At 38.4% G+C, this 26351-nt stretch overlaps 2 protein-coding genes across 4 annotated transcripts in view; one reads left to right on the forward strand and one right to left on the reverse strand.

Moving 5' to 3' along the window:
- The window catches only part of LOC139975718 (sodium-coupled monocarboxylate transporter 1-like), a 32942-nt gene extending 28492 nt beyond the window's left edge, over nucleotides 1–4450 (forward strand). For all 3 annotated transcript variants that reach the window (XM_071983825.1, XM_071983826.1, XM_071983824.1), the window contains exons 15-16: nucleotides 37–63; nucleotides 1142–4450. In XM_071983825.1, coding sequence (XP_071839926.1) covers nucleotides 37–63; nucleotides 1142–1255 — 141 coding nt within the window. In that variant the 3' untranslated portion in view covers nucleotides 1256–4450. The remainder of the gene's footprint in view (nucleotides 1–36; nucleotides 64–1141) is intronic.
- LOC139975716 (uncharacterized) overlaps nucleotides 3625–26351 on the reverse strand; it is a 34672-nt gene continuing 11945 nt past the window's right edge. Inside the window, exons 4-15 of the mRNA XM_071983818.1 lie at nucleotides 23668–23754; nucleotides 22771–23211; nucleotides 20725–20805; nucleotides 18360–18464; nucleotides 16816–17061; nucleotides 16226–16363; nucleotides 13024–13257; nucleotides 12327–12617; nucleotides 10312–10578; nucleotides 9589–9726; nucleotides 9130–9294; nucleotides 3625–6938 (exon numbers count right to left, since the gene is read on the reverse strand). Coding sequence (XP_071839919.1) covers nucleotides 6850–6938; nucleotides 9130–9294; nucleotides 9589–9726; nucleotides 10312–10578; nucleotides 12327–12617; nucleotides 13024–13257; nucleotides 16226–16363; nucleotides 16816–17061; nucleotides 18360–18464; nucleotides 20725–20805; nucleotides 22771–23211; nucleotides 23668–23754 — 2282 coding nt within the window. The 3' untranslated portion in view covers nucleotides 3625–6849. The remainder of the gene's footprint in view (nucleotides 6939–9129; nucleotides 9295–9588; nucleotides 9727–10311; nucleotides 10579–12326; nucleotides 12618–13023; nucleotides 13258–16225; nucleotides 16364–16815; nucleotides 17062–18359; nucleotides 18465–20724; nucleotides 20806–22770; nucleotides 23212–23667; nucleotides 23755–26351) is intronic.

Here is a 26351-nt window from a genome sequence, read left to right on the forward strand (position 1 = left end):
CATCATTTCTGATATTTATTTTCATTTTTCCTACAGGTGAGCCCAGACAGTGATGACGAGAAGGTGAGAATAAATTTCTTCGCTTCATTGACTTTTGGTTAAGATCACATGATCACATGCAAAATAACCCCCCCCCCTCCCCCTCCCCAAAAAAAAACAGTGCAGTAGCTCGCTCACCAACCCTTAACCTGATCACGTGTAGTAGTATCCAATCCCTTTCCAACGAACTCGTAATACTCACTTGACGTAACATCGCCATGTTCATATACGATTACAATCTGCAATAGAACTGTATAGGTTTGAGAGATAATCAAGTTTGTTTGGGGTCTTTTTTTTTTCTTTTTTTCCACTGTATTTATTTACAATACCGTAACACATCATACAAAAGAATCAGCAAAAAAACTTACATAAGAAGTTTACATAAAACAAAGTGGAGAATTGCCCATTTTTATTTTATAAAGCAAGCTATTTATGCCTAAAATACGATGTAGAAAACGCAATTGTAAATATGATACTTTGGGGTCATAATTCACAGCCGTATAAGGAAGCCTAAAAATCTTATTCCAATCTATTTTCACTGGAAAATTCATAGCTTGTTTGGGGTCTTGCTTGCCCAGACTCCACCTTGGAGGACATCTCTTTTTCTACGTTATTTTAGTTGTTAATTTGGCTTTCATCCTATATTAACCTGATTAGGTTGGTGTTGGAAACAATTTGTTTTGTATACATAAAGTCATATCTTTCCCTCCTTCTTTCCTGTATACTCGTTCATGTTGTAATTGAAATGTAGAATAGAAACAAAACACAAAACCTATATATTGTTTCATTAATACTTAACCTGATAACCTTTCTAATTGGTCAAGACAAAATCCAAACGTTTTGCACACCGTTAATATGAAAGTCAGTTCGCGGCTTCCTACACTTATCTATGCCAGATGTGTCTAACCTAATAGCCTATTCTACTCACTAGAATCGATGCGAATATTATATAAACTACGCAGATATCGAAAGGGGAGTTGTCCAGTTTGGACAGAAATGATTGAAACAAAGAACAGACAAAGAATATCCTCAATAGTGCTTTCATTAAGTTATCATGATTAAAGTTATCATTTTTGAACTTTTTTTTTAATTTTTTTTTTAGGAACCACCAACTTATGATGAGATAAAATCTTATGATGATGAAAAGAAAAGCAACGGAGATGTGGCATATTCCAATGAAGTAGTCAACACAGCCGATGAAGTAACAGTATTGTAAATACATGTACTTTAATGCAACCTCTATGGTGCGCCAAATGTGCCATAAGTCCTGAAATCGACATAAGACAAATTTAAATTAGCATTATGTCACTTTCTCGTGCTCCCAGTCGACAAAATCGTCACATGTGTCGAGAAATTGACACGTGACGATTTCCAAACAAATCAGGGACAGTTTTTCGTGTTCTCATTGGCTCATTTTAAATTCTAGTATTATAATTTTGGAATATATGAATATCTGTTGAATAAAATTGAGAGAACAAGAAACTGACATATTTCAAGTTATTCCACGTATGTCGAATTCAAGACTTATGGGGTCTCGGGGCACCATTAACTCCTTATCTGTACATACTTTTAAAAGTTGTCACTGCCATTTTTTGGAGTTCTCAATGCTTTTCTCGCAATTTACGGTGGTCCTGAAGTTACATACGAATTGCATACTTAGTAATAATTACATGACATCGCAACCATTTTGCATAGTTCTGTCTAATTGGAGATCTTCAGCGATTCTGCAGAGCGCGCTGTAATATCGTTCCTAACAGTGCCGTCTGGTCATATCGCGCGTGATTTAAGGGATCTTATATATAACAAAACATATAAAAAATAAACATTCAAAGCGCTTTATATTATAGTTATGAAAGCATGTTAAATAAGATCACGTCTTCAAATAGTACGAATGAATGGTGTCAGAGGGGTGGGTGAGGGGGGGGGGGCTGATCGGCTCCTGCAGGTTAGCAAAACAATTTTTTAAACTAGAAAACAGACTATTCAATATTAATACATTGGTAAGGGTAGATAGACAAGTAATAATCACAGAATAGAAGCTTTTTTTTAAATAAAAGGGGGTGGGGGACTTAAACACTTGCATTATTACCAGAATAAGGTGCTCAAAGGTATAACTCAAGTTAGCGGTCGTAATTGAAAATGTCCCCAAAGAAGCTTTCTGATTGGTTGATTGGTGTTACTAACTGTTGGCGACATTTCGTTACTAAAAAGTGCTAGTTATGGGTGGTCAAAACCCGTATGTTAGTTTTGTCACACTATGCGTGAACTAGAGAATGTGCAGGTTCTTTATCCAAAAGTATATATATGTCAGAGATTCCCCAAAGTAATTTTCAGTGATTTCAGAGATCGCAGCTTGTCAAATTTCGCGGAACTAGAATGGACCGATATGGTAGCGCCCTCTGTTCAATTTAGGGTGTGACTGGATATCCCACTGTTGTCTAACGTGCACATCAATAAAGTCAAGCCGTCGATTTGCTGACCTAAAGTTAAAATTTTGACAACTCGCCCCAAACCATGATATTTTGTGACTTGTCAAGTAAAACTAACATGACCGAGATTGTTAAATTTTCCAGATGTCGTATTACGCTCACACAGTAAGTCTACACAACGTCTGTCCCTTCAGCACCACCGTAGCAGTAGATACAATTCTAGATAGAGTAATTAATATAAAGAGCCGCCAAAATAAGAATGTGCGCATGCTCTAAAATGTAACCGTATAATACAATCAACAGCTGACTCAATTTTACCAGTGATAAAGTAGTACTTAAAATGAATGTCGCAGTGTTTTCTTCTTCTTGAAAGTTAAAGGCTATTGGTGCTGAACCAGTTTACTTGATATAAAGACAACAAAAGCTTAACCACTTTTGAACATTGTAGAAACTGCCATCTGAACATTATTTCTCTTTCATATTTGAAAAATGTCTCGACAGGGGTGAAACCACTTATACTTCTAGCGGAGGGGGGGGGGGGGGCTTTAGCCATCCAGAAAAAAAAACACAGGGATCAACAAACAGTACCCAACAAATTGTAACCATTTGTCATCTGAGGAACCAGTTTGGCCTGGGTATTCAATCAGCTGGTAAACCCATCATGTAAACAGTTCCGCCACTCCCCCCTCCAACTCCCCCACCCCTCCGACCCCTCTACCGTGTTCTACAACCTTAACTACCCTCTCCCATACCTTCCCAACCTACACTTTTATACTTGAAAAATGTCTCGACAGGGGTGCAACTACGTAAATTTCTAGCGGAGGGGGGGGGGGGACTTAAGCCACTCAGAAAAAAAATCAGAGGGATCAACACACAGTACCCTATAGTGGCCAGTGCAGTGCAATTTCAACAGTTGAAAATTCTCCAACATTGTGTCAAATTTGCAAACATAGCACCATTTGTCGTCTGAGGAACCAGTTTGGCCTGGATATTCACTCAGCTTGTAAACCCATCATGTAAACATTTCCACAACCCCCACCCCCACCCCCCCCTCCGCCACTCTACCGTGTTCTACAACCTTAACCTCCCATACCTTCCCAACCTACACTTTTTCCGAAGATGAAACTACAAAGACGAATATGACATTCTTCGTAAATAATTTGCAAAATATCAGTTTATTATGTAGCTGCATGCATGGATGTTATTAACATAATTATAGGTCTATTGTATAACAATCTTAATCTTAAGTATCTTCTCAACTTATTTCAGTATTCAAAGAAAAAGAAAAAAAAGAATTGCAATCACCATTTTATTAAGAATATAATTTTTGTTTTATGTGAACAGAAATCTGTAGGATTTTTTTTCTGTTTTTGTGACACAAGAGCGCTGTCACGTTCCTTCGCCTAAGCCTGAACCGGAGTTAGAGAATCAAGAACGTACACAATTATGAGATTATATCTGTAAATATCGTAAAACAAAGTAATAATCATGGAACCTTATATAGAAGAGAATGCTTTAATGGACAAGTCAATTGTCTATTGGGAGTATAGAAAATTATGTCATATTGATGAAATATTTCTAGTCAAGCCAACAACAACAAAAAGTAATTTCTAGCTGAATTAGAAAGCCATCATCCATTTGGCGTGTAGCAACAAAAAAAAAAAAAAAAAAAACAGTATATGATAAAATGTTCAATCTATAAGATAGAATGGCGCGAGTGTTTTTTGAGTTAGAATTAGCATCGGACTATATCACTGCTTTGATGTTCAGGGACTGATTTTCCAAATTTTCAATTTGCAGCATAATAAAGCCTTGAGGTGCGTGATTAAATGTTTGCCTCTGATAAAGCTTGCCATGGTCGCTATTATTGAAAACAACCAATGACGTCTATACCGGAAGCTGCTGTTAAAATACCAACTTCCGGTTCTCTACGTATATAGCTGTATACAACCGCTCACACACAACGAATTAACCAAGAAAAACTTTGTGTCCCACAAAGTCTAGGTTTTATTTGAATATCTCAGAGGTGAATGCAATGACGCCGTCCTTCATAGTTCGACTTTGATGCACCACAAGTAACATATTCAATTTCGATGTAATTTTTCTTTCCTATAATAGGTGGGGGGGGGGGGCAAGTGTTTTACCAATGGATTGCGACTCATGCCTTAAAATTCAGCTTTAAAGGCCAATAGTATATAAGGTCGTATGAAAACATATTTTGTTCAGTCCTCTCCTAAAGTCAAATGTAGCAAAGTTGGAGTAATTTTCAATTTTTTTTAAAAAAAACTATGAAAATATCGATGCATATAAAGCCAACAAATCTATATTTCTATATAAAACTGATAATTATTTTATTTTTAATAGGAAAAAGTGGAACTTATAACTATGTATTTTTGTGTAATGTGAAAATTCAAATTAAATCAAAGTATAGCAAAAAACCTTCAATAATGTTTCAATCTGTCCTTTTTGTTGTTATTGACTGCTTCATTTAATTCTAAATAATACTAATAATAATAATAATTATTATTATTATTATTATATATATAAATATTTTCATTTATATATATATATATATATATATGTATATATATATATATATATATATATATATATATATATATATATATATATATATATATATATATATATTAATGATCAGTACTCCCCTAAGCTTAATTGATAGATTGATTGTCTGTAATGATGTTATATACTTAAAAATCGATACCACTGTGATACAAAACCGGGGTTCGAGCGATGTTTGCGATATACCGATATCATTGAGTTATTGATTAGCTTTGTTGGTGTTTATAGCGGTAAGTAGTGAGTGTCGCTGAGCGCATACATGGGGTCGGCGTTGTGACTGAACGTAACTTCGATAACAAAAACGTCAAATTTAGATTGGGCGGTGCCAATTTTTTTGGACGTTACTGTTGCGTCGCTGAATAATGTCTTATTGTTCTAAACAAATCCAGGATTGCCTATCACACAGGAAAGTGGTTAGGTATGTTCCTTCTTTTAATCACTGACTTATAAATAATATTGAAAATAATCACTTACAGTTCTGGATAAGGGAGACCTACGAACTATAGTGTCTGGACAGTGTGAGCCCACAAGTTCTCCAAACACACAAACTCTCTCGAACAAAGTTAGTAAACAGGTGACGATCACTTACTCCAAATATAACGTGGCAATATAATGCTAGCACGTTAAGTATTTCAAATAGTTATGTAAACAAAGACTCTTCTGTGCTAAACCAACAGGCCGTGCGGATTCATAGCTAACAACCGTAAGCTATAATGAATATTCAACACATACATATTACGTAGTACAGACATTGTTGCTAACAACCGTAAGCTATAATGAAAATTCAACACATACATATCACGTAGTACAGACATTGTTGCTAACAGCCGTAAGATATAATGAATATTCAACACATACATATAACGTACTACAGACATTGTTGCTAACAACCGTAAGATATAATGAATATTCATTACATACATATTACGTAGTACAGACGTTTTGCTAACAACCGTAAGACATAATGAATATTCAACACTAATAATTACGTATTACAGACATTGTAATAATGATAATACCAGGCTTTTATAAATTATTCAACATGGCGTTCAGAAGTAAACCATAACAAAATATTCTTTTTGTCGGCGATATGGCACTAATTAAAAAAAGGAAAAAGCAGGATTAAAATAAAACCGTTTTCAAAACTCCAATTGCGCGGGCGTCATGTCGTCAATTGCGAGAGTGGTAAGGGAGTATATATCCAGTCACATTTTATTTACATTGTACATGTCGCGAAACTTAACTAGGAAAGGAGAAACAATCGGGTTACTTCCCTTATCTTTTGCCTTTTTTAATTTTTAATTTTTTCCGGTTGTTGATTGCTTGATTTCGTACCAAACTTGTCAACAGTTCAACAGATTTTCAGATTTTGTTAAGAGAGATTTAACCAGTCCTTTTTACATTGAAGTTACAGGCGAATGCCAGCTAAAAGATCACTGCGAATAAGCGGTTGAAACTATGAAATTTGTTCTTTGAGAGTTATGAAAGCGTTTATTGAAATCATGAAACCGTTTATTAAAATTAAATCCGTTAGTGGAATTATGAAACCGTTAAAAAAAGCTAAAAATTTAAATTTAAATCAACTTTAAATCAAACTTTAAATGAAATTGAAACAACAACCAAATCAAAAGTAAAACAAATTAAATTAACAAAACAAATGTTCTGGGTAAATAATGAAAACAGAAACCTCTTCTCTGTTTCGCAATTAATGGTAAACAAATAATTATACTTATTGAAGAAGACGATGACGTTACATTTTAGGTGGAAAGCAATAGACTAAAGATTTCAGTCGCTTCTGTTATGGACATCCAGTAAAACGATCACACACTTCATCTGCGCATGCGCATTCTTGACTGCAATCAGCCCCGTAGTATCCAGCGCTACATGCTGCAAAAAGAAACATTCGACATGTAAGTTGAACATAAGGCCAGCCATCTAATTCGTATCATTAATATATATAAGATCGGAGATGACCTTCTGACCTTAGTGTTAGACGTTGTCCCGAAATTCGCTGTATCTATGAGTGAGGCTGCCGACCTCTGTAATGCACCCCCCCCCCCCGCCCTCACCGCCCTCCCCTCATCTATGCCTACTACACTTTCTAGCCCAGTGTGGTAATCAAGTGATTTTATTGTCAAGTCCATTCATTCAAGTTAAGTCATTTCTATTCAAGTCAAATCTCGGGAGTCGGGAGCCGAGAGTCGAGAGTACTCAAGTCGAGAGTCGCGAGTCGAGAGACGAGAGCCGAGAGCCAAGAGTCGAGAGTGCTCAAGTCAAGTCACGAAAGTCGATAGTCTCGAGCCGAGAGTCGATAGTCTCGAGCCGAGAGTCGATAGTCTCGAGCCGAGAGTCGAGAGTCGAGAGCCGAGGGCCGAGGGCCGAGAGCCGATAGCCGAGAAACGAGAGCCAAGAGCCAAGAGTCGAGAGTCGAGAGTCGAGAGTCGATAGTCGAGAGTCGATAGTCGATAGTCGAGAGTCGAGAGACGAGAGCCTAGAGACGAGAGTCAAGTCTCGAGAGTCGAGAGTCGATAGTCGATAGTCGAGAGCCGAGGGCCGAGGCGCCGAGAGACGAGAGACGATAGCCTAGAGACGAGAGCCGAGAGCCAAGAGTCGAGAGTCGAGAGTCGAGAGTCGATAGTCGAGAGTCGAGAGCCGAGGGCCGAGGGCCGAGAGACGAGGGCCGAGAGTCGAGAGTCGAGAGTCAAGTCTCGAGAGTCGAGAGTCGATAGTCGAGAGTCGAGAGTCGAGAGCCGAGGGCCGAGGGCCGAGAGCCGATAGCCGAGAAACGAGAGCCAAGAGCCAAGAGTCGAGAGTCGAGAGTCGAGATCCGAGAGCCGAGAGTCGAGAGTCGAGAGTCGAGCGTAATTTGTCTGCTAGTCAAGTCAAGTCAAAGTCATTAGTCTGCTAGTCAAGTCAAGTCAAAAGCTAAAATATGCAAGTGACAGGAATATATATTCTTCAATTCTTCTCAAAAGAAAGTGCTTTGAATACTCCATCCCATAGAACCCCTTCCAAACCCTCACCGGTACCGGCAAGTTACTGTCGTCCGTTGGCTACACCCTTTTACTTGCTCATGCAACGATTCTTTAGAAGTGAGATCTGCAGCTCACATTTCAAATATTATATTAAATTTTAGCTATGTTAATGTTTTTCTCTGCCTTTAACTTTAAAATTGGTGTCAACACGGAGTGCCCCAAATTTTGGCGAACCGAAAGAGCGTGTTTCTTTGGGGAGGAGGGGGGGGGGTGTAAGGGTACATAATTGTGAATCGTCATAGTTATGCTAATCACGAAATTTTATATCTTATAAAGCAAGTTTCATCTTACGAGAAAAAAATTGACTGTTTATTTATGTTGAATTTGTTAACACAATCTGGTGATACCACTACAAGAAAGATATTATGTGGAAGGGGTATAACAGAAAAATATCATGGGTAACCTGCAGTATCCAAGATCACACCAACTTGTGGGTGGTGAAATTACACATACATGTCATTGCTAAAGGAGCGGAAAATATTAAAAATATGACATTATATTTGTGATAGAGATGACTGTCATGAACTACTCTTCCCCACACAACTGAGACAAATCTTGTTTAATTCTAGAGATATCACAGACTTGAATACTTCTTCTCACCGCAAGGCATGAAAAATTGATCAAGTCTAAATGCGACATCATCGAGCCACTTTTGCTTCAATTCTTTTTTGGAATGTTGATTATTTTGTATTGATTGATTGATTGAGTTAGTTTTCTTTTTTTTACAATGTCTATTTACAGTAATAGAGATGGGTCTTGCAAATGCTGATTCTTAAATATTGAAACACTTAACATGACTAAATTGATGGCACTGGTTTTCAATGCCATCACTATTAAACTATTAAACATCACTATATATTACAAATATCTCTACCATATAAGCCGAAGACGGTGGTTGGTTTTGTGTCCCCTGTAATCCCGCAGTTTCTTCCGTTGGGTTGTAACTTGGTTGGGAAATGTTTCCACCATTCGTACATATATAGGCCTATACTATGAGAGATCTTTAATCTGGTTTGTGATTTTTTAACGAGTCATACACTTACCGTTATCGCAGTTTGGCCCCCACCAACCACATCCGCAAGAGCACCCGTAAAGTCCCCCGTAACAAAACAGGAATCCTTCGCAGTTGACTCTGTCGGCAACGTCACTGTGCAGGTCGCTACATGAGAATCGCTGGCTTTTGCCAAACGTATCAGCGTTAGGATACTCTGGAAGAATATAATTTTAAACAGATATATGTAAAATTCCATCGATTTAAAAAATACAAGATAATACAAGAGCATTAGCAATCAGTAGACTCCCCCCCCTCCACCCACCTTCCGCAAAAAAAAAACACGTAAGAGAGATTACATCATGTATATAATAGTCTGATCATCAAGAACAATAGCTGACAGACCAACAATACAACTTAAAATAAACACTGACGTCATCATGACGTAAGCAACTGATGTAGATATGAAAGATCCAAATCTTTATGACGTAATAGATATTTAAAAACTCACTTAATTCACACAGCTCTCCAGAAAAACACGGAGGACAGCGACATGTTCCGTCAAGCTCACATACGCCGCCATTTTGACACACCGGACAGGTAAGCGTGCAGGCCCCTGTCCCATCCTTATACATACCGAAAGTACAATCTACGAAGGAATGATATGAAACAAATAAATAATATCCATGAAAGTAATATATATTCCAATACCTAATATTCAAACAGCTTTCCCAGTTTATTTTGGCCGTGTCTTGATACTTATCGATATCAACTTAATATTAGCATTTCCTGTTTTAACGTTTGTGATAAGTGTTCTACCGCAAAATGTTGAGGCTCGAATCGAATGAGATAAATTCTAGCTCATTAATATTTGTTTGCTGAAACAAATTTAGAGAGGTACTCTTAATGTGGTCAATTTGATCTCATTTCGAGTAATATTCAGTAGTTCTGCAAGGTTTCATTTCAACATGAATAGCGGTATTCGAGGGTTCCCAGCCGCCACCCCGACCCCTCTCAACCCCACCCACCCGTCCACCCAATTCACTCCCACTACCACGACAACCTCCCCAATCCCTCCCGCCCAACTGATTCCCACAACCACCAACGACCAATCCACTCCACTCCACCCACCCACACAATTCACTCCCACCAACCTCGTCCACCCACCCAAATCACTCCCACTACCACCAGCAACCTTGCCCACCTCCACCCTACTCAACACTCATATTCTCACCTGATACAATTACTTGGATCATTGCAAACCACCCTTCATTGTGCCGAAATCTGCGATAAATTGTAAAGACACCCTCCGCGTCTCGCACGGTGGTAACTCGATACGTACGCCTAGAGTTGGTCAGTATGCGGTCGTCTTTTCTCCACTTGATGTCTGTTGGACAACTAAGACTGTCTTCGAGTCCAAACTCGAGAGTACTGCTTAGCCGATTGCTGTCTGATACGCTAGGGTAGACCGTGATTGTTGTATCGACAGAATTCAGGCAGTCTAGAAGAGATGTGAAACAGAAGTGAAATAAAAACAGAGACAAGCTGGCAAACCATGTTGCTGTTGTTTCTTTCTATATTTGTTTTGGTGCTGTTATATTGTGTGATTTCTCTTCAGTGATAATTTTGACTTAATTTGCCAAAGTGATGTTGAAAAATGTAAACAAAATCGAAACAGTTTTATTGTCAAACTTTTAGAATTGGAGGAATTCGACAAAGTGTGCAGACATTGGGGGTGGGGTGGGTGTGGGGTGGGGAAGGGGTGTATCATCAACGAAGTGCTTATAGCATTATGAGTTCATCACAGGTAATGATTATTAGCAGCTTGTTGCACCTTTCGTGAGCAAAAAACTAGAGCACCAATGGTGCAGAAGCTCATACCTTCTCGAGCTTAAAAATGTAGGCCATTTTTTCAGATTCCACCAATTTTGGGCCCATGAGAGATAACCCCCACCCCCCCCCCCTCCGTTAGCAGAATCCTGGCCACACCACAGGCTATAATACCTATTTTCCCCCTTTAAATCCTATTTTACCCACTCTCTCGAACAATACCACTGACCTACCCTATTAAACTTTCTCCCCTCTACCTGAGCAGACCTGAAGCACTCCTTGCCAAAATTTTGGCTGGCTGCCTACATACTGTACCTCAGGCTCAAAGACTTCTAAGAATCGGCAAGTGCTGATTGGCTATAGGGCTCTCATGCTTACAGTTCAACAGTTAATAACAACTCCCAGTCCTGCTTTAATTCCACTAACAGCCTCTGCAGAGCTTAACCACAAATGTAAACAAACACTGCAGACACTGGGAGACAAATTAAAGGAGCTTTGGCAAAAGGTGAAGGCTCAGATTTTTTTAAACAATGGGGATTAATTGTAATTAATTAACTTTTGACCAAAAATTATTAGGCATCACCTTATTCATACACAATCCAACAATCATCAGTTCAACTTTGAATATGATCCATCAAAATCTTGAGGAGATTGAGATATTTGAAAATATTACAAAGAATGACCCCCGATGACCCCCTAAATGACCTTTGACCTCAATTTTCCGAACACACCTCGTAACTCTCATCCCGAGGAACGTTGTGACCAAGTTTCATTATAACTGGCCATACACTGTACGAACAGGAGCAATTTGAAAATATAGGGCCGCGGCCCGGGCCACAAAAGACCCCTAGTTGATCTTTGATCTCAAATTCATGAACACCCTGAAGGTAAAACTTCCATAGTACTATCGTGACAAACCCTCAACATTGTACCATGGAATCTGTACGAGAAGAAGCATTTTGCGTATTTCCACAAAATGGCCCATTACGGCCCACGGGTGACCTTTGACCCCAAATTTCGGACCACCTCTGATGGCCCTATACCCAATGGTCCTTGTGTCCAAGTTTCATGAAATTCCATCAAACACTGTGCGAGTGGGAGCGGTTTTACCAATTGTTGACGGATAGAGTGATAGAGTGATAGAGTGATAGAATGATAGAGTGATAGAGTGATAGACGCCGCACTGTAACAATAGCTCACACCAGCATGCTGGTATGAGCTAAAAAACACATACTGTATTATTAGTATTAAACATTGTTCTGCAGTGTCTGCAGAAAATAATTCCAGTACTGAGATGTTACGTTAGATATGAAACAACTTTCAACTGGAGCAGGAAGATGACGAAGTGTTATTGCAGATAAGTATCTTTTATCGAATTTAAAACTAACAATGTAAAAAACAAAACTTAAATCCTCTCACCGCTGATGGGTGTTATAAATGCATCTATAGTGGAACTGGTTGGACCGACGATAAACTGGTGATGACCCAGACGTCGTGCGGGTAACCAGTTTCTGCGTGGTAGAGTAAGAGTGGTGCCGTATTTGGAACCGCTAAGTATCAAATCAGTTTCTGTGGCGTAAGGTTCTTTGGAGTTTATCTTCCTGTATGTGTAAGGTTGGCACTGACTGCTGAAAACAAATATGTGGACATCACTATGGGAGCCTTTTCTGATCTCAGGACGGTCTATAATCACTGTATTGTCGACGGCATCTGTAAGAATCAAATCGATAAACAAATAACTTATTTTGGGACAACCGTATAAATAACTTGGGGGAGGTAGGGGTTTGGGGTGGGGAGGAATCGAGAGAGGATGGGACGAGGGGCTGCTGCATACACATACTTCGTACTACCATTTCTAATGATTACATAGATTAACTTGAATAGGGGCTCGATCTAGGGTCGTGATCTAGTTAATTTTATTGATCATCCTGCCTGTCATCCCAATTTACTAAACTGCAAAAGGCTATTTAATTTTGGTAATCCTGTTGACAATTGACCAGCTTCCTCTCCATCTCAGTTTACGTTTCATAAGATATATAGATAAAGGACATTTACAGCCGGCTATTAGCGAAGCTCGAATCCCTGAAGATGATTTGAAATGGTCACGTGGTCTTACCGTCATCCGCAATTCGTACAGTGGTCGTGGCTGTCGTTCCTGCCTCAACAAAATCAGATGTAACCGACAAGATGATGAGGAGTTCCTCGGTAGATTCCTCTACGTCATCATCTACAATGGTGACCTGGAAGTCGACAGATGTCGTGACCGGAAGTGAACTCATTGTGTACTCTACCGTCGTTTGCCCAGCATAGTCCATAGCTCCGCTAGTACTCACGTCCACATATGTCAAAACTAAGCGTTTGATAAGACATAACTAAAAGTTGTGAGTTAAGGCAGACTTTTAGTCTTGATTTGTCATAATTCAACAGATCAAACTTTAAGATGCATAGGTTACCCTACTTATCGATTTAAGTTAAAGGAGTTTCTGGTACAAAGGAATGTCATACATAAACCGAAGAAAGAAATATTCCACGCTGCTACTCGATACAATACAAACTGCAATGAGGATGAGGTTTTCACCTCAATATTCAGAAAATGTTCGGTCATCAGAAGAATGCTTTGCATCATATTGTTGTAAAGTAGGCCCTATGCGTATGAGCAACAGTATACACTTCGATATATGTACGGCACGTTAGTGTACATTAAATGTAATCCGTTAACACACAAGAATATGAATAGCACACTCAGAAGTCGCATATAACTTGAAATAATACTTAGGAGTTAACTATGGCAGAGACACTTTCAGAACAGTTTTATGAGAAAAATATGAATATTCTATACATTCATTTAACATATAGGTAATCAGCCTTGTTTCTGAAATATGAGAGAGAAATTTAAAACGGCTAGCGCTGCGCAACTGCTTATGTACTTCAACAAAGCATGTGAACTATTGCGACAGCCCCTTTATTGGTATCAGTAAACCACTCATCACCAGACTCCAAGTGTCCAACGCACATCTGCTCGCATCATTGTCAATTGTAACAAGTATACGTACGTCTGTATATCACACAACAACTCATTGCTCTTCAATGACTCCACATACAACAGCGTATCATGTTTAAAGTACTTCTTCTTTTGTACAAAAGCTTACCACAAACAATCGTCAAGCAGACAGCTCAGATCATTGGTCCGAAACAATGGAATGCTCTTCCAAACCACATCAAGAATGCTCAGACTAAATACATTATCACTGCTCACTATAGCTCACTCACTTTCTGATGTTAACCAGCGACAACCATCACGCAGACAGCTCAGATCATCGGTCCGAAACAATGGAATGCTCTTCCAAACCACATCAAGAATGCTCAGACTAAATACATTATCACTGCTCACTATAGCACACTCACTTTCTGATGTTAACCAGCGACAACCATCACGCAGACAGCTCAGATCATCGGTCCGAAACAATGGAATGCTCTTCCAAACCACATCAAGAATGCTCAGACTAAATACATTATCACTGCTCACTATAGCTCACTCACTTTCTGATGTTAACCAGCGACAACCATCACGCAGACAGCTCAGATCATCGGTCCGAAACAATGGAATGCTCTTCCAAACCACATCAAGAATGCTCAGACTAAATACATTATCACTGCTCACTATAGCACACTCACTTTCTGATGTTAACCAGCGACAACCATCACGCAGACAGCTCAGATCATCGGTCCGAAACAATGGAATGCTCTTCCAAACCACATCAAGAATGCTCAGACTAAATACATTATCACTGCTCACTATAGCACACTCACTTTCTGATGTTAACCAGCGACAACCATCACGCAGACAGCTCAGATCATCGGTCCGAAACAATGGAATGCTCTTCCAAACCACATCAAGACTGCTCGGACAATAAATTATCACTGCTCACTATAGCACACTCACTTTCTGATGTTAACCAGCGACAACCATCACGCAGACAGTTCAGATCATCGGTCCGAAACAATGGAATGCTCTTCCAAACCACATCAAGAATGCTCAGACTAAATACATTATCACTGCTCACTATAGCACACTCACTTTCTGATGTTAACCAGCGACAACCATCACGCAGACAGCTCAGATCATCGGTCCTCAACAATGGAATGCTCTTCCAAACCACATCAAGACTGCTCGGACTAAATAAATTATCACTGCTCACTATAGCACACTCACTTTCTGATGTTAACCAGCGACAACCATCACGCAGACAGCTCAGATCATCGGTCCGAAACAATGGAATGCTCTTCCAAACCACATCAAGAATGCTCACTCTTAATACATTATCACTGCTCACTATAGCACACTCACTTTCTGATGTTAACCAGCGACAACCATCACGCAGACAGCTCAGATCATCGGTCCGAAACAATGGAATGCTCTTCCAAACCACATCAAGAATGCTCACTCTTAATACATTATCACTGCTCACTATAGCACACTCACTTTCTGATGTTAACCAGCGACAACAATCACACAGACAGCTTAGATCATGTATATCTTTAACCTCATTTTATTGTTCCCAAAATTCACAGTGTGTCATTGGCCGATCGTTCATTCTCATGTTTTGGTCCTAAACAATGGAACGCTCTTCCAAACCACATCATGAATGTTCGGACTGTATATATTTTCAAGAAACTGCTAAAATTGTGTCTGCTTGAACAAGTGCATTATACTTAATTTCATGTAACTGTCTTTCGGCGCATTTGAACAACTATTGTTGATTTTGGTTCTTTATAAATGTTTCCTTGTAATTTGTCTGATGATGTGTATGTAAAATATGTGAAAGTTAAAGGGCCTAAGACACACAGATGAACAACCAATAACCCCCTCCCCCCCCCCGCCCCCTTTCTTTATCTCCACAGCCCTTAATCCTCTCTTCAATCTTTCTTTCTATCTTATCTCTACTTTTGTTTTGTCTATTGGTTGGGGGGGGGGGGGTTAGGGGGTTGTATTCAACGCCTATTTTTACAAGTCAACTGTCTGTCCATCTATGTCATTTAATGTGTTCGTAGTTATTTTGTAGTCAGCCTCCGAAAAAAAGATCCCGCTAGGATCGAAACGTCAAGCCCTTCTAAATTTTACATATAGAAATATTTACACACTAACGAAGTACATTTAAGATACCGTGCAATTTTTACTAAACACTTGTCTAATTTTGTAACCATCGAAAATAAAACTTAAAAAATTCCCACAGTATGTGAAATTGCAGTTTATTTAGGTAGACATATGTCACACATAAGGAATATGTAAAAATAATTTGATATAATGTGAAACGTACCGATTGTTCCAGTTTCTGGTATGGGGTAGAGTACACCCATATTCTTAAATTCAATGGTGATAGTCAACATTCCACCAGCAAGGTTTTCACTTATTTCGTAAAAAGCACTTGCAAATTCAATCGGTAACTTGGCAGTATCTACAAGAAAACATGAAGTTATTATTTCCAGGTGGGAACGCGAAACGAAAACAAACGAAGGAAATATCAATAAATTAAAAATATATATTTTATAAGTAACAATGCAGTGGTACAATGAAGAGTGAGTACATGGGGTGGGTCAAAGACATGATAGGCTAACGCCATTCACCCCACGCACGTACAGCACCCCCCCCTCCCCCTCCCATTCTAACACACACACAAGCGCGCGCAAACATTCCCCAGCTGTACACTTCGCTTGGACATGCATTAGGGTGTATCTGGCTTTAAACCTTTACTAAGAGAAGACCTGGTATGTTACCAAAGTAACCGTCATTGATTTGCAGTTTGGAACACTGACATGTGCACGACCTATAATTGTTCGCGACTCACGTTTGGGTCAAGCAGTGGCAAGCACCCTATTTTGCTACTGAGGGTCGATTTAAAGCACGTACCTGGAGTATCATCGATGGTAATGGTTATCGGGTTTGAACCATCTGCGGCAGTTGGGTCAGCACCACCGGTTACCGAAGCGACGAGAGTAAGCGTTTCTTGGGCTTCTCTAAATATATCGTCAATCGTAGGTATCGCGACAGTTCCTACTAGACTGTCAGCTGGAATGGTGCACGGGTAACCGGCCAAGGTCACGACATCGTATTCCGATCCTTCGAAGGCTGTAGAGGAGGCATCCACCTGCATAACTGAACGACGGAGGAAATGTTGCATGTATTTGTTGGTTTATAGGGGAACAAAGTAAATCCTCAACGGTAAGGATTAGGATAAACCATCTAACTAGACGTCTCAATGAGCTGTTTGTTAATGTGACTTCCGGATTAATCGTTTAAAGGTCGTGATGATGTTTTTAATAATGCACCAAATATGCCTTAGCCATTTCTGCAACAAGGTGTGTATTTCCTCTATGATTGGCTAATAAGTCTACAGTCAGAGACGATCTAGCTATAGATTATAGTCAGAGAAGATCTAGCTAGATTATAGTCAGATATGATCTAGCTAGATTATAGTCAGATATGATCTAGCTGGATTATAGTCATAGATGATCTAGCTAGAGGTTAGCCTGAGATAATTTAGCTAGGTTATAGTCAGAGATAATCTAGCTAGATTATAGTCAGATATGATCTAGCTAGATTATAGTCAGAGATAATCTAGCTAGATTATAGTCAGATATGATCTAGCTGGATTATTGTCATAGATGATCTAGCTAGAGTTTAGTCTGAGATATTTTAGCTAGATTATAGTCAGAGATAATCTAGCTAGATTATAGTCATAGATGATCTAGCTAGATTATAGTCATAGATGATCTAGCTGGATATTAGACATAGATGATCTAGCTAGAGTTTAGTCTGACATAATTTAGCTAGGTTATAGTCAGATATGATCTAGCTAGATTATAGTCAGATATGATCTACCTGGATTATAGTCATAGATGATCTAGCTAGAGTTTAGTCTGAGATAATTTAGCTAGGTTATAGTCAGATATGATCTAGCTAGGTTATAGTCAGATATGATCTAGCTAGATTATAGTCATAGATGATCTAGCTAGAGTTTAGTCTGAGATAATTTAGCTAGGTTATAGTCAGATATGATCTAGCTAGATTATAGTCATAGATGATTTAGCTAGAGTTTAGTCTGAGATAATTTAGCTAGGTTATAGTCAGAGATAATCTAGCTAGATTATAGTCAGATATGATCTAGCTAGATTATAGTCATAGATGATCTAGTTATAGTCTAGAATCAGAGATGTGTTAACTAGTCTTACCCAACTATCTTCGCAGTCTACCATACGAACTAATATATGTCACAAGATAATCTAAAATAACATCAAAGTTAATAATACTCAACGAGTGTGTGCAATTTCGTCAGTCTACATCAAATTCAAAATTAACGTCTTTGTATGTTAATTAAGCAGCGTCTGAGATTTATACCGTATCGAGGCAAAAAATGTTTGTAAAAATCATAGGACTTCTCAGAAATATCTCACCTACTGACGTTTCAGCCGTCAATCTCCTATCTGCGGTACAGGTTATCGTGAAACTATCGCCCTCTGTTACGATCGGAGTGTCCACAGTTAATGTTATCAAAACCACTGTAAGTGAAAATACATAGATATGTGTTACATTGAATCATATATACTGATCAAAATCAGTTATAAGAGTAACAATCTGTTACCTCTAGCTGTCAACATAACACATTTATCGAAACTTCTCGTTTCCCAAGTCACAATCATTTACTTAGTGGTTGAAGTATAGCTTACCGTTATATGGAAGAACCAAACGAAGTCATTGTTATCTTAGTAGTATACATATTATTGTGATCAACGGAAACTCCTTAAGTTTCAAGTTTATTCAAATCCAGAATAAATACATGAAAGTACATATTTATAAAATAGGATAAATATAAATTACACTTCAGGAAAACAATATTGTGCTGTTTGGCTGAGACGAGGTATAGAACTATTTCAAGGCTTGTCATTTTATAAATTTGTGATGTCATACTGTGACTCGAAGTCTTTTAACTTCCTTTTTCTTTATGTTTTTATGTATGTATGTATGTATGTATGTATGTATGTATGTATATGTGATCTTCCCGCAAGCAGGAACTCGCGAAAGAAGCCATGGAGGCTTATAGACTCGCAAGCTGACCGAAGCCAATCTCTCGGCACACATCCATTTAACGTCCATGTCGGGAAGTTGTTATTGAACAACACCCTTGCCAGACGACACACCTTGCTGTCGGCGGGGAATCGAACCGGGGATCTCATGACTGGGAGACGCCGGCGTTAACCACTAGGCTATACACTCCGCCGCAGTGTTACAATAACATTTCTCGTCAACCCTGTTGCAGGGCTGTACTACGTTTTGTTAGAACTGTTTATTACTATATAGAACATCTGCAAATATCATACCAAAAAATAAAATAAACAGAGTTATTAATGAATAATTATATAAAAACTTCAAGTGGGAATGTCTCTGTAAATCGGGACAATGTCAATGTCAGAATTCTCCAAGGGAAAAAACCAATTGAAGAAAGTTTTAATCGAAATATTTATTGACCAATCTAACTATATTATTGCTTGGGGACATTTTGTTTATCATTATAGCAGTACTGTAAAAACCAGCTTTCATGAGTAAAGACGTTAATAAAAAAAACACATTAAATATGCATAAGAGAAAAGTGAAATCCACATTATGATAAAATGAGGGCGTTGTGGTCAAGCGGTTAAGGCAGTGGACTTATGATCTCAGGATTACAGGTTCGAGCCCTGGCCAGATCATTGCGTTGTGTCCTTAGGTAAGGCACTTTATCTCCATTTGCCTCTCTTCCCCCAGGTATATAAATGGGGGCTTGCGAGGTGACTTGTAAATTTAGTTGCGTGCGCCGGTTTGTGGCTGCACCCTATGGGAAGTCCCCCAGGGGACACGTGGCTGCGGTGCACTGTTGTGCCCCAGGAGAGATTGTTTGAATTGTGCACACTTTGGTGTGTAGGTGCGACAAGTAACCAATGACCAGGGTTAATTGTAAAGCGCATAGAACTTGTGGATTATGCGCTATATAAATACCGGAGTAATAATAATAATAATAATAATATAGCTAATCTCTTAATGTAACTCTCACAAATTAAACTAATTATCGATTTGTTTTAATTTCGGTTTCATATTTGTCATGAACGACCATTGGTATGACGATATAGTTCTTTGTTTTTTTTTCCTTTTCCTTTTTTGCTGATAACATTTTCGAAAGTATGATTTTCTAGCCATTCTGCAAACCATGCCATACATTACTGTGAAGCAAAAATGAAGCACAACTTAACGGTATCAATATTCAGTGAAGACTAAATGTCTTGATCTGTTTATGCCAAGAAAAACGTCTCAAGGAAGACTTTATCGCAAGATTATACATTTCATACAAATAAATATATCCAAACCTGTCAAATATTGCTTAAAAATTGTGTTTTTAACATTTGAGACTTGTGAACTTTGTAGCATACCATATCTAGTCAGGTTTTTGCGATTTAATATTAAGGCATGTTAAGCAGTCTTTTGTCGCCCACAAAGTAGTTTTCCTTACTAAAACATTAAATTGTCTATTTTGAACCAAAGCACAAGGTAACCTGAAAATACAGAACCACTAACAAAGCGAGCTAAAATGTGGGACCAATACTGGTATAGTCTTTAAATGAAACAATCAACTCTCTCAGGGACGGAAGGGAGTATTACTTTTCTGAAGAGAGAATCTTGTGACGGTAAAATGTTTTTTTTAAAGTTATACCACGCATGCGTGAATATAATTTTGAATTTCTAAAATATTTGCTGGACAATATTGGTGAGGCTTAATTTGAAACTTACCAAAAATACATCTGCCACCATAGTACCCGCTTAGACAAGAACAGGTGCACTGACCGCCATTTATGCATCGATCATCACAACCTGTCAATAAAAACCCAAGAACAAGAATGAATGGGATTACATCTGTAAAGTGTATATATAGAATGGAACAGTCAACTTGAACGATTAAATCAATGAAGTCAGTCAAATTGATAGTCGATATTTCATAGCAAACATGAAGTGGCTGGAATTCTACTTTTGAAGCTGAATAAATGATAACGTCGCACCCCCCCCCCCCATTCTCTGTTCCATTAATTAAAGGGGTCGTACCACAGTCAATTGCTCCCTTGACTTACTAAACTGGTCACATTCCAAGGCCGCTGGAGCCTTAAAATAGAGTTTGTCAACTGACAATTTACTAGACCCACAACCATATGTAGATTAGCTGATGGATTTTGCTATCATATCACCTTGGAATGTTTCCACTTTAATCGTTGATCTGTTGAACTCTAGAAGAGGTCGAAGTTTAGTATAATACTTGCATCCCAACCCATTTGCTCGCTCTCGCTGAGGAATTTTCCGATTTAATACATGCAGGAATTTCTATTCCACCTTAGATCACCTTTAATCTTTCCGTTTTTTTTATATATATTTTTTTTTACATTCATGAATCAAAAAGAATGATGATGACTGAACAACATGCCAAAACAGTCACTTCAGTAGGTCCATTGAGGACTATTTCTCGACCATGGTTAACCTTTACCGATGCATGGATGTGCACTACTCTAATTGTGGTATGGTACCTAAATGTTAATTCAAATCTTGTTGCATAGTCAAGGGATATTGTTGATTGTATTTTGTCATCTTCATGTGATCAACCACAACAATCAGAAATGCAATGAAACAAGATTTAAATCATTCAGTCTTTTAGTGTGTTGTAAAGATGTTATTTCAAACCCTAAAAGTCTGTTTTCTGATTGGTTAGTTTATAATAACGTCTGAAGAGCTAACCTAAAGGTATGTACCGTAGAATTGGTAGTCCAGTAATTTTGTTTGATGACACACCTTCTTGTGGGAGGTAAAGAAATTCACGATACACTGATGAAAAATTGTTCTTTCCTGTCCAATGTAATTTAACATTTAAAAGCCATCTCTTAAGGTTGTCCCAGTCTTCTTGCCGCGTGAAAAACTGACAAGTTAGGTCAGTTAATCAATAATATTGATTCCCAAAATGGACGGTAGAACTCAAACAAATGCTATATGCCTCCACCACTGTCCTACCAGTAACCATGCCACAGATGAACATTACAAAAAGAAAGGAGGACAGGTTACTTATTTCTTGTGACATACATGGTAACGTTCCGCTGTTTCTTGGAGTAAGGGTTTTGTGGTGGGGAAACCCATGGGTTTTATGGTAGTGGGGGGAGGAATTATGGGTAATCACTGACACAAACACCACACCAGATTTGATTATCATATTCTGAAGGATACCGTATAGTCTCTGATGTCAATGTTCTCTAGGATTAGAAAGAATGGTGGAGGCAGTAAAGCCTTAAAGGAGCCCTTTTGTGAATATTTGATGGCATATGACTTTATAATCTTATCATACTACATTTAAACCCTTGAATATTCAACCTTACAAGTTCACTACAAACAGGTATGACATTGCGTGAGGACTACAAAAAAAACGATCCGTTTTCTTACCTTTTTGGTTCTGCTTGTGGTTCCTGAACTAATGTAGGAAAAGGATTTCTGTTTTTAAATATATAGGCCTGCTCAATTGATATACTCCTTCATTAATCAATAATTGACATTCATGTGGTGAAAATTATACCGGAAGTAGTTACTGGTGGACATCTTGAAATTACTAGAAGTACTCGAAGATCTGAAGAAAAAAAACCTCAGATAGGATACTGGACGACTTACTTATCTCATTTTAAAGAGCTAAAATGACCAGAAACGGAGTCAGGAATGAAGATTATGAGGATAATAGATGGGTCACGAAGTAGGAGGAGGTGAAAAAGGGGATGGAGGGGTTGGGGGGAGAGTTCACAGTGAAAAACTCACGATTATCGACCACTCGGATTTCAAATGCCACTCCCTGCGACGTGTCTGGTTCATCCGTCTGCAAAGCAAAGGCAATTGTTACTCGCTCAGACTTAATCGGAATTTCTGTATCAACAAGTGGGAGGTCTTGTATGGTACTACCGTCACTGTATGCCAGTGACGTCAGAACCCCAGGAATACGCATTGCTCGTCCTATTCCCATGCCAGGAGATATAACTAGGTTGTCTCGCCCAGCCAGCTGAAAATCCCTTATGATCAAGACCAATTCCGAATTAGCTGGCCCACGAATAATCCATCGACATTCGTCAGCGTTTGTATAGCCTGCACCGTTATAACCTGGTGATGCCAGAAATCTGAAAGAGTCTACTTCTGTCCAATCTAACGTAATGGTTGCTCCACATTGATTCTCGTCTGCAGGTGAAACTGTTGGGGCGAACCCACCTTCAAAGAAGAGAAAGAAGAATATATATATATATATATATATATATATATATATATATATATATACACCCCGATACTAAAATATATATTATTGTAGTTGTTACTCAAGAGTTTCGCGTGTTAAGCGATTATCAGACAACCCTTTTCGTTGTCTGATGATCACTCAACGCGTGAAACTCTGAATAACAATTTCTATAGTATTCTACAAGTCTCAACTACTTCTCATCTATATTTCGCTCCGTCCCGACGGACATAGAGCACTCTATAGTGCCGACTAAGTGGCTACTTATACTCAGTTTTTAATTATTTTAAGTTACTTCGGTTTCTCTTGACAGTACAATTATAATAGTGTGGTAGGTGTGATGATGGTGTAATATGTTCCCATTTGTGATATGAAAGTTTCGATCGATCTTTTATACTTCAATGAACGAAGCGAATCGTAAATATATTTCTTACCTGAGATAGCACACACAGGATTATCTGCATCTGCATTAGTGACTCCCGCGCAGCCGCACGGTGTACATTCTTTCATAGCCAAAGGTTCTGAAGAAGGAGCAAAGTACGACTCTTTTTACATTTATTATACCTTCCAATGGAATGAAAAATTAGTTTGCCGAGTTAACATTTGTAAAAACAAAAATTTAAAAATCGTATTCTAGAGTTATAAATTTAAAATATGCATATTTTTCATAAGCCATCACTGTTTTTAATTAGTTTAGTTTATAAGAGATATTTGACCCCCCCCCCCAAAAATTGTTTTCCTTTTCCTATGCATTTTCAATTTCACTATGATATGATCCGAATTGATGTCGAGAATCAAACTTTGCAATTCAATTTATGATTAATATTTGCTATCAAATTTCTCACAGATATTGAGAGAGACAGAGAGAGTGGGTGAGTGAGAGAGTGAAACAGGTGAAGAGAGCATCAGGAATATAATTATGACTGTTGCCAATATGTTCATAAAATTATATATCATAACGGAACAACGGAAAACCAAATGGGAAAATTATAAACAATTGTAAAATGCAAAGATAAAATATCTTTGCTTCCTGACCACGTTCCTAAAACTGTCAGATCCAGTACCACTATACTCTCCGACGTATACGTGACGTCATTAAGGCATGGTCGTCGTTCATAACGCTCGATGCGCATGCGCAATCATTTCATATGACATGAAATATCGTTTCATAGAAGTCGTCTAAGTTCGCGCCGGATTTCTGTTTTGTAAAGCAATCAAGATATTTTGCCTGGCGGTGACGAACCTATGACCAAACTGAAATATATATACTCCCAACTCCGTAGCCACTGAAATATATATACTCCCAACTCCGTAGCCATACATCATGAATGCCGTCCGACTACGTTTAGTATGATTTATTCTGATTTTAAGAACATTTACAAGTCACCACCACTTGGGTATGTGATAATCATTGTAAGTTATGAATGTATTGTCACTTGTTGATCTGAGTGGTGAATGCACTCTTATCTCTAGGGCCACCTGTTTTCGCACTTTTCTTTTCCTTTAATAATAATAATAATAATAATAATAATAATAATAAATGAACTTATAAAGCGCTAAAATCTTCGAAGTATTCGATAGCGCTGTACAACCCTAATAGAACGCCAACTTGAAAAAATATGAGTCTTCAAACAAGACTTGAACTGACTGAGAGTGGGAGAACTACGCACAGATATTGGCAGACCATTCCAGAGCTTGGGCCCGGCTGATGGAAAGGCACGGTCGCCATAGGTTTCCAGTTTAGTTCTGAGAACAGTGAGAGTGAGTGTATTGCTAGAACGCAAGGTATAACGAGTATTGACCTGGAAGGACAGCTCGTCTGACAAATAGGTGGGTGCCATTCCATGAATGCACTTATACACCAGGAGTAGTACTTTGAACTTAATTCTGAATTCAACAGGCAACCAGTGCAAAGAATGGAGGATACTCAACGATGGTGTGTTGAAGTCATAGCAGTCTACAACAAGCCTGGCTGCGCTGTTCTGCAGACGTTGCAGTCTCTGAATCAGATACCCTGGAGTATCATGGAGCAAACTATTGCAATAATCCAAATGGCTATGAATAAATGAATGAACCAAGGTGCTTATAGTTCTAGAAGACATATGCTTCCTAATCTCCTTTAGATTACAAAAATTTAATAGAAACCAGTCTTGCTAATTTAACTGATATGTTTATCCATTTTCATGTGTTTGTCGAAAATAACCCCGAGGTTGCGGATTTGATCACAAGAAACAATGGAAGCACCACCAACTTTGATAGACTCATTGACGACCTTTGTGAGCTGGACTGGAGTGCCGAGAATAATGAACTCAGTTTAACTATCGTTCAGCTTCAATTTATGAGCAGCCACCCAATCCCTAATATCAGAGATACAATTTTGCATAAGATTGAAAGCTTCGATTTCTGTGGTGTTATGCTGCGGTTTAAGGTGTGAATCAAATTCTTTCTTTTGAATAATTCTATTCTATTATACTCGAGGTATTCATTGGTGATTGTATACATTCTAAATGATTGCGAAAGCGCCAACCTTGAGTGATAACTTCTATACATACTATGGTCGTTAGAATCGGAAGTCGAGGCTAATTGTATACGTGAAATAGAACCTGAAGGCGTGAAGTTAGTACAAGGTGTAACATTTGGCGCGAATCCAACAAATACATGCGTAAGCAAGAAAAGTCTTAAACAAACAATATTGTACCCGTTCTTTGAAACCAGGAGTTAAATTATCGTCAATGGCTCAACCACAAGTCAAATCGTATGAACTTATAATGAACTAACACTGTGACATTGGGCTGAAATATGTGACGTTCTGTATACTTCTTATGACTTTTGCTTGTTTTACTTGAATTCTGAAGTCTTGGAATCTGAAGTCAATGTTTGTATTATAACCCCCTCGCTGCCCCCCCCCCCCCCAGAGCATTTACTATTTACGAAATATGTAATTAGTTCCTTGCCCTACTGCTTCACTGTAATTACGTTTACGAAATCAGCAAAGAACCTTATAGCTTTACATCTTAATGTGGATTTGTTTTTGTATAGGCATAGATTAAATTCAAATAAAAGAGAACTATATATATTAGTTCGATTAACACCTAGTCTTACTGCCATTAACATCTTT

Source organism: Apostichopus japonicus, chromosome 11 (assembly GCF_037975245.1).
Source record: "Apostichopus japonicus isolate 1M-3 chromosome 11, ASM3797524v1, whole genome shotgun sequence".
NCBI lineage: Eukaryota > Metazoa > Echinodermata > Holothuroidea > Aspidochirotida > Stichopodidae > Apostichopus > Apostichopus japonicus.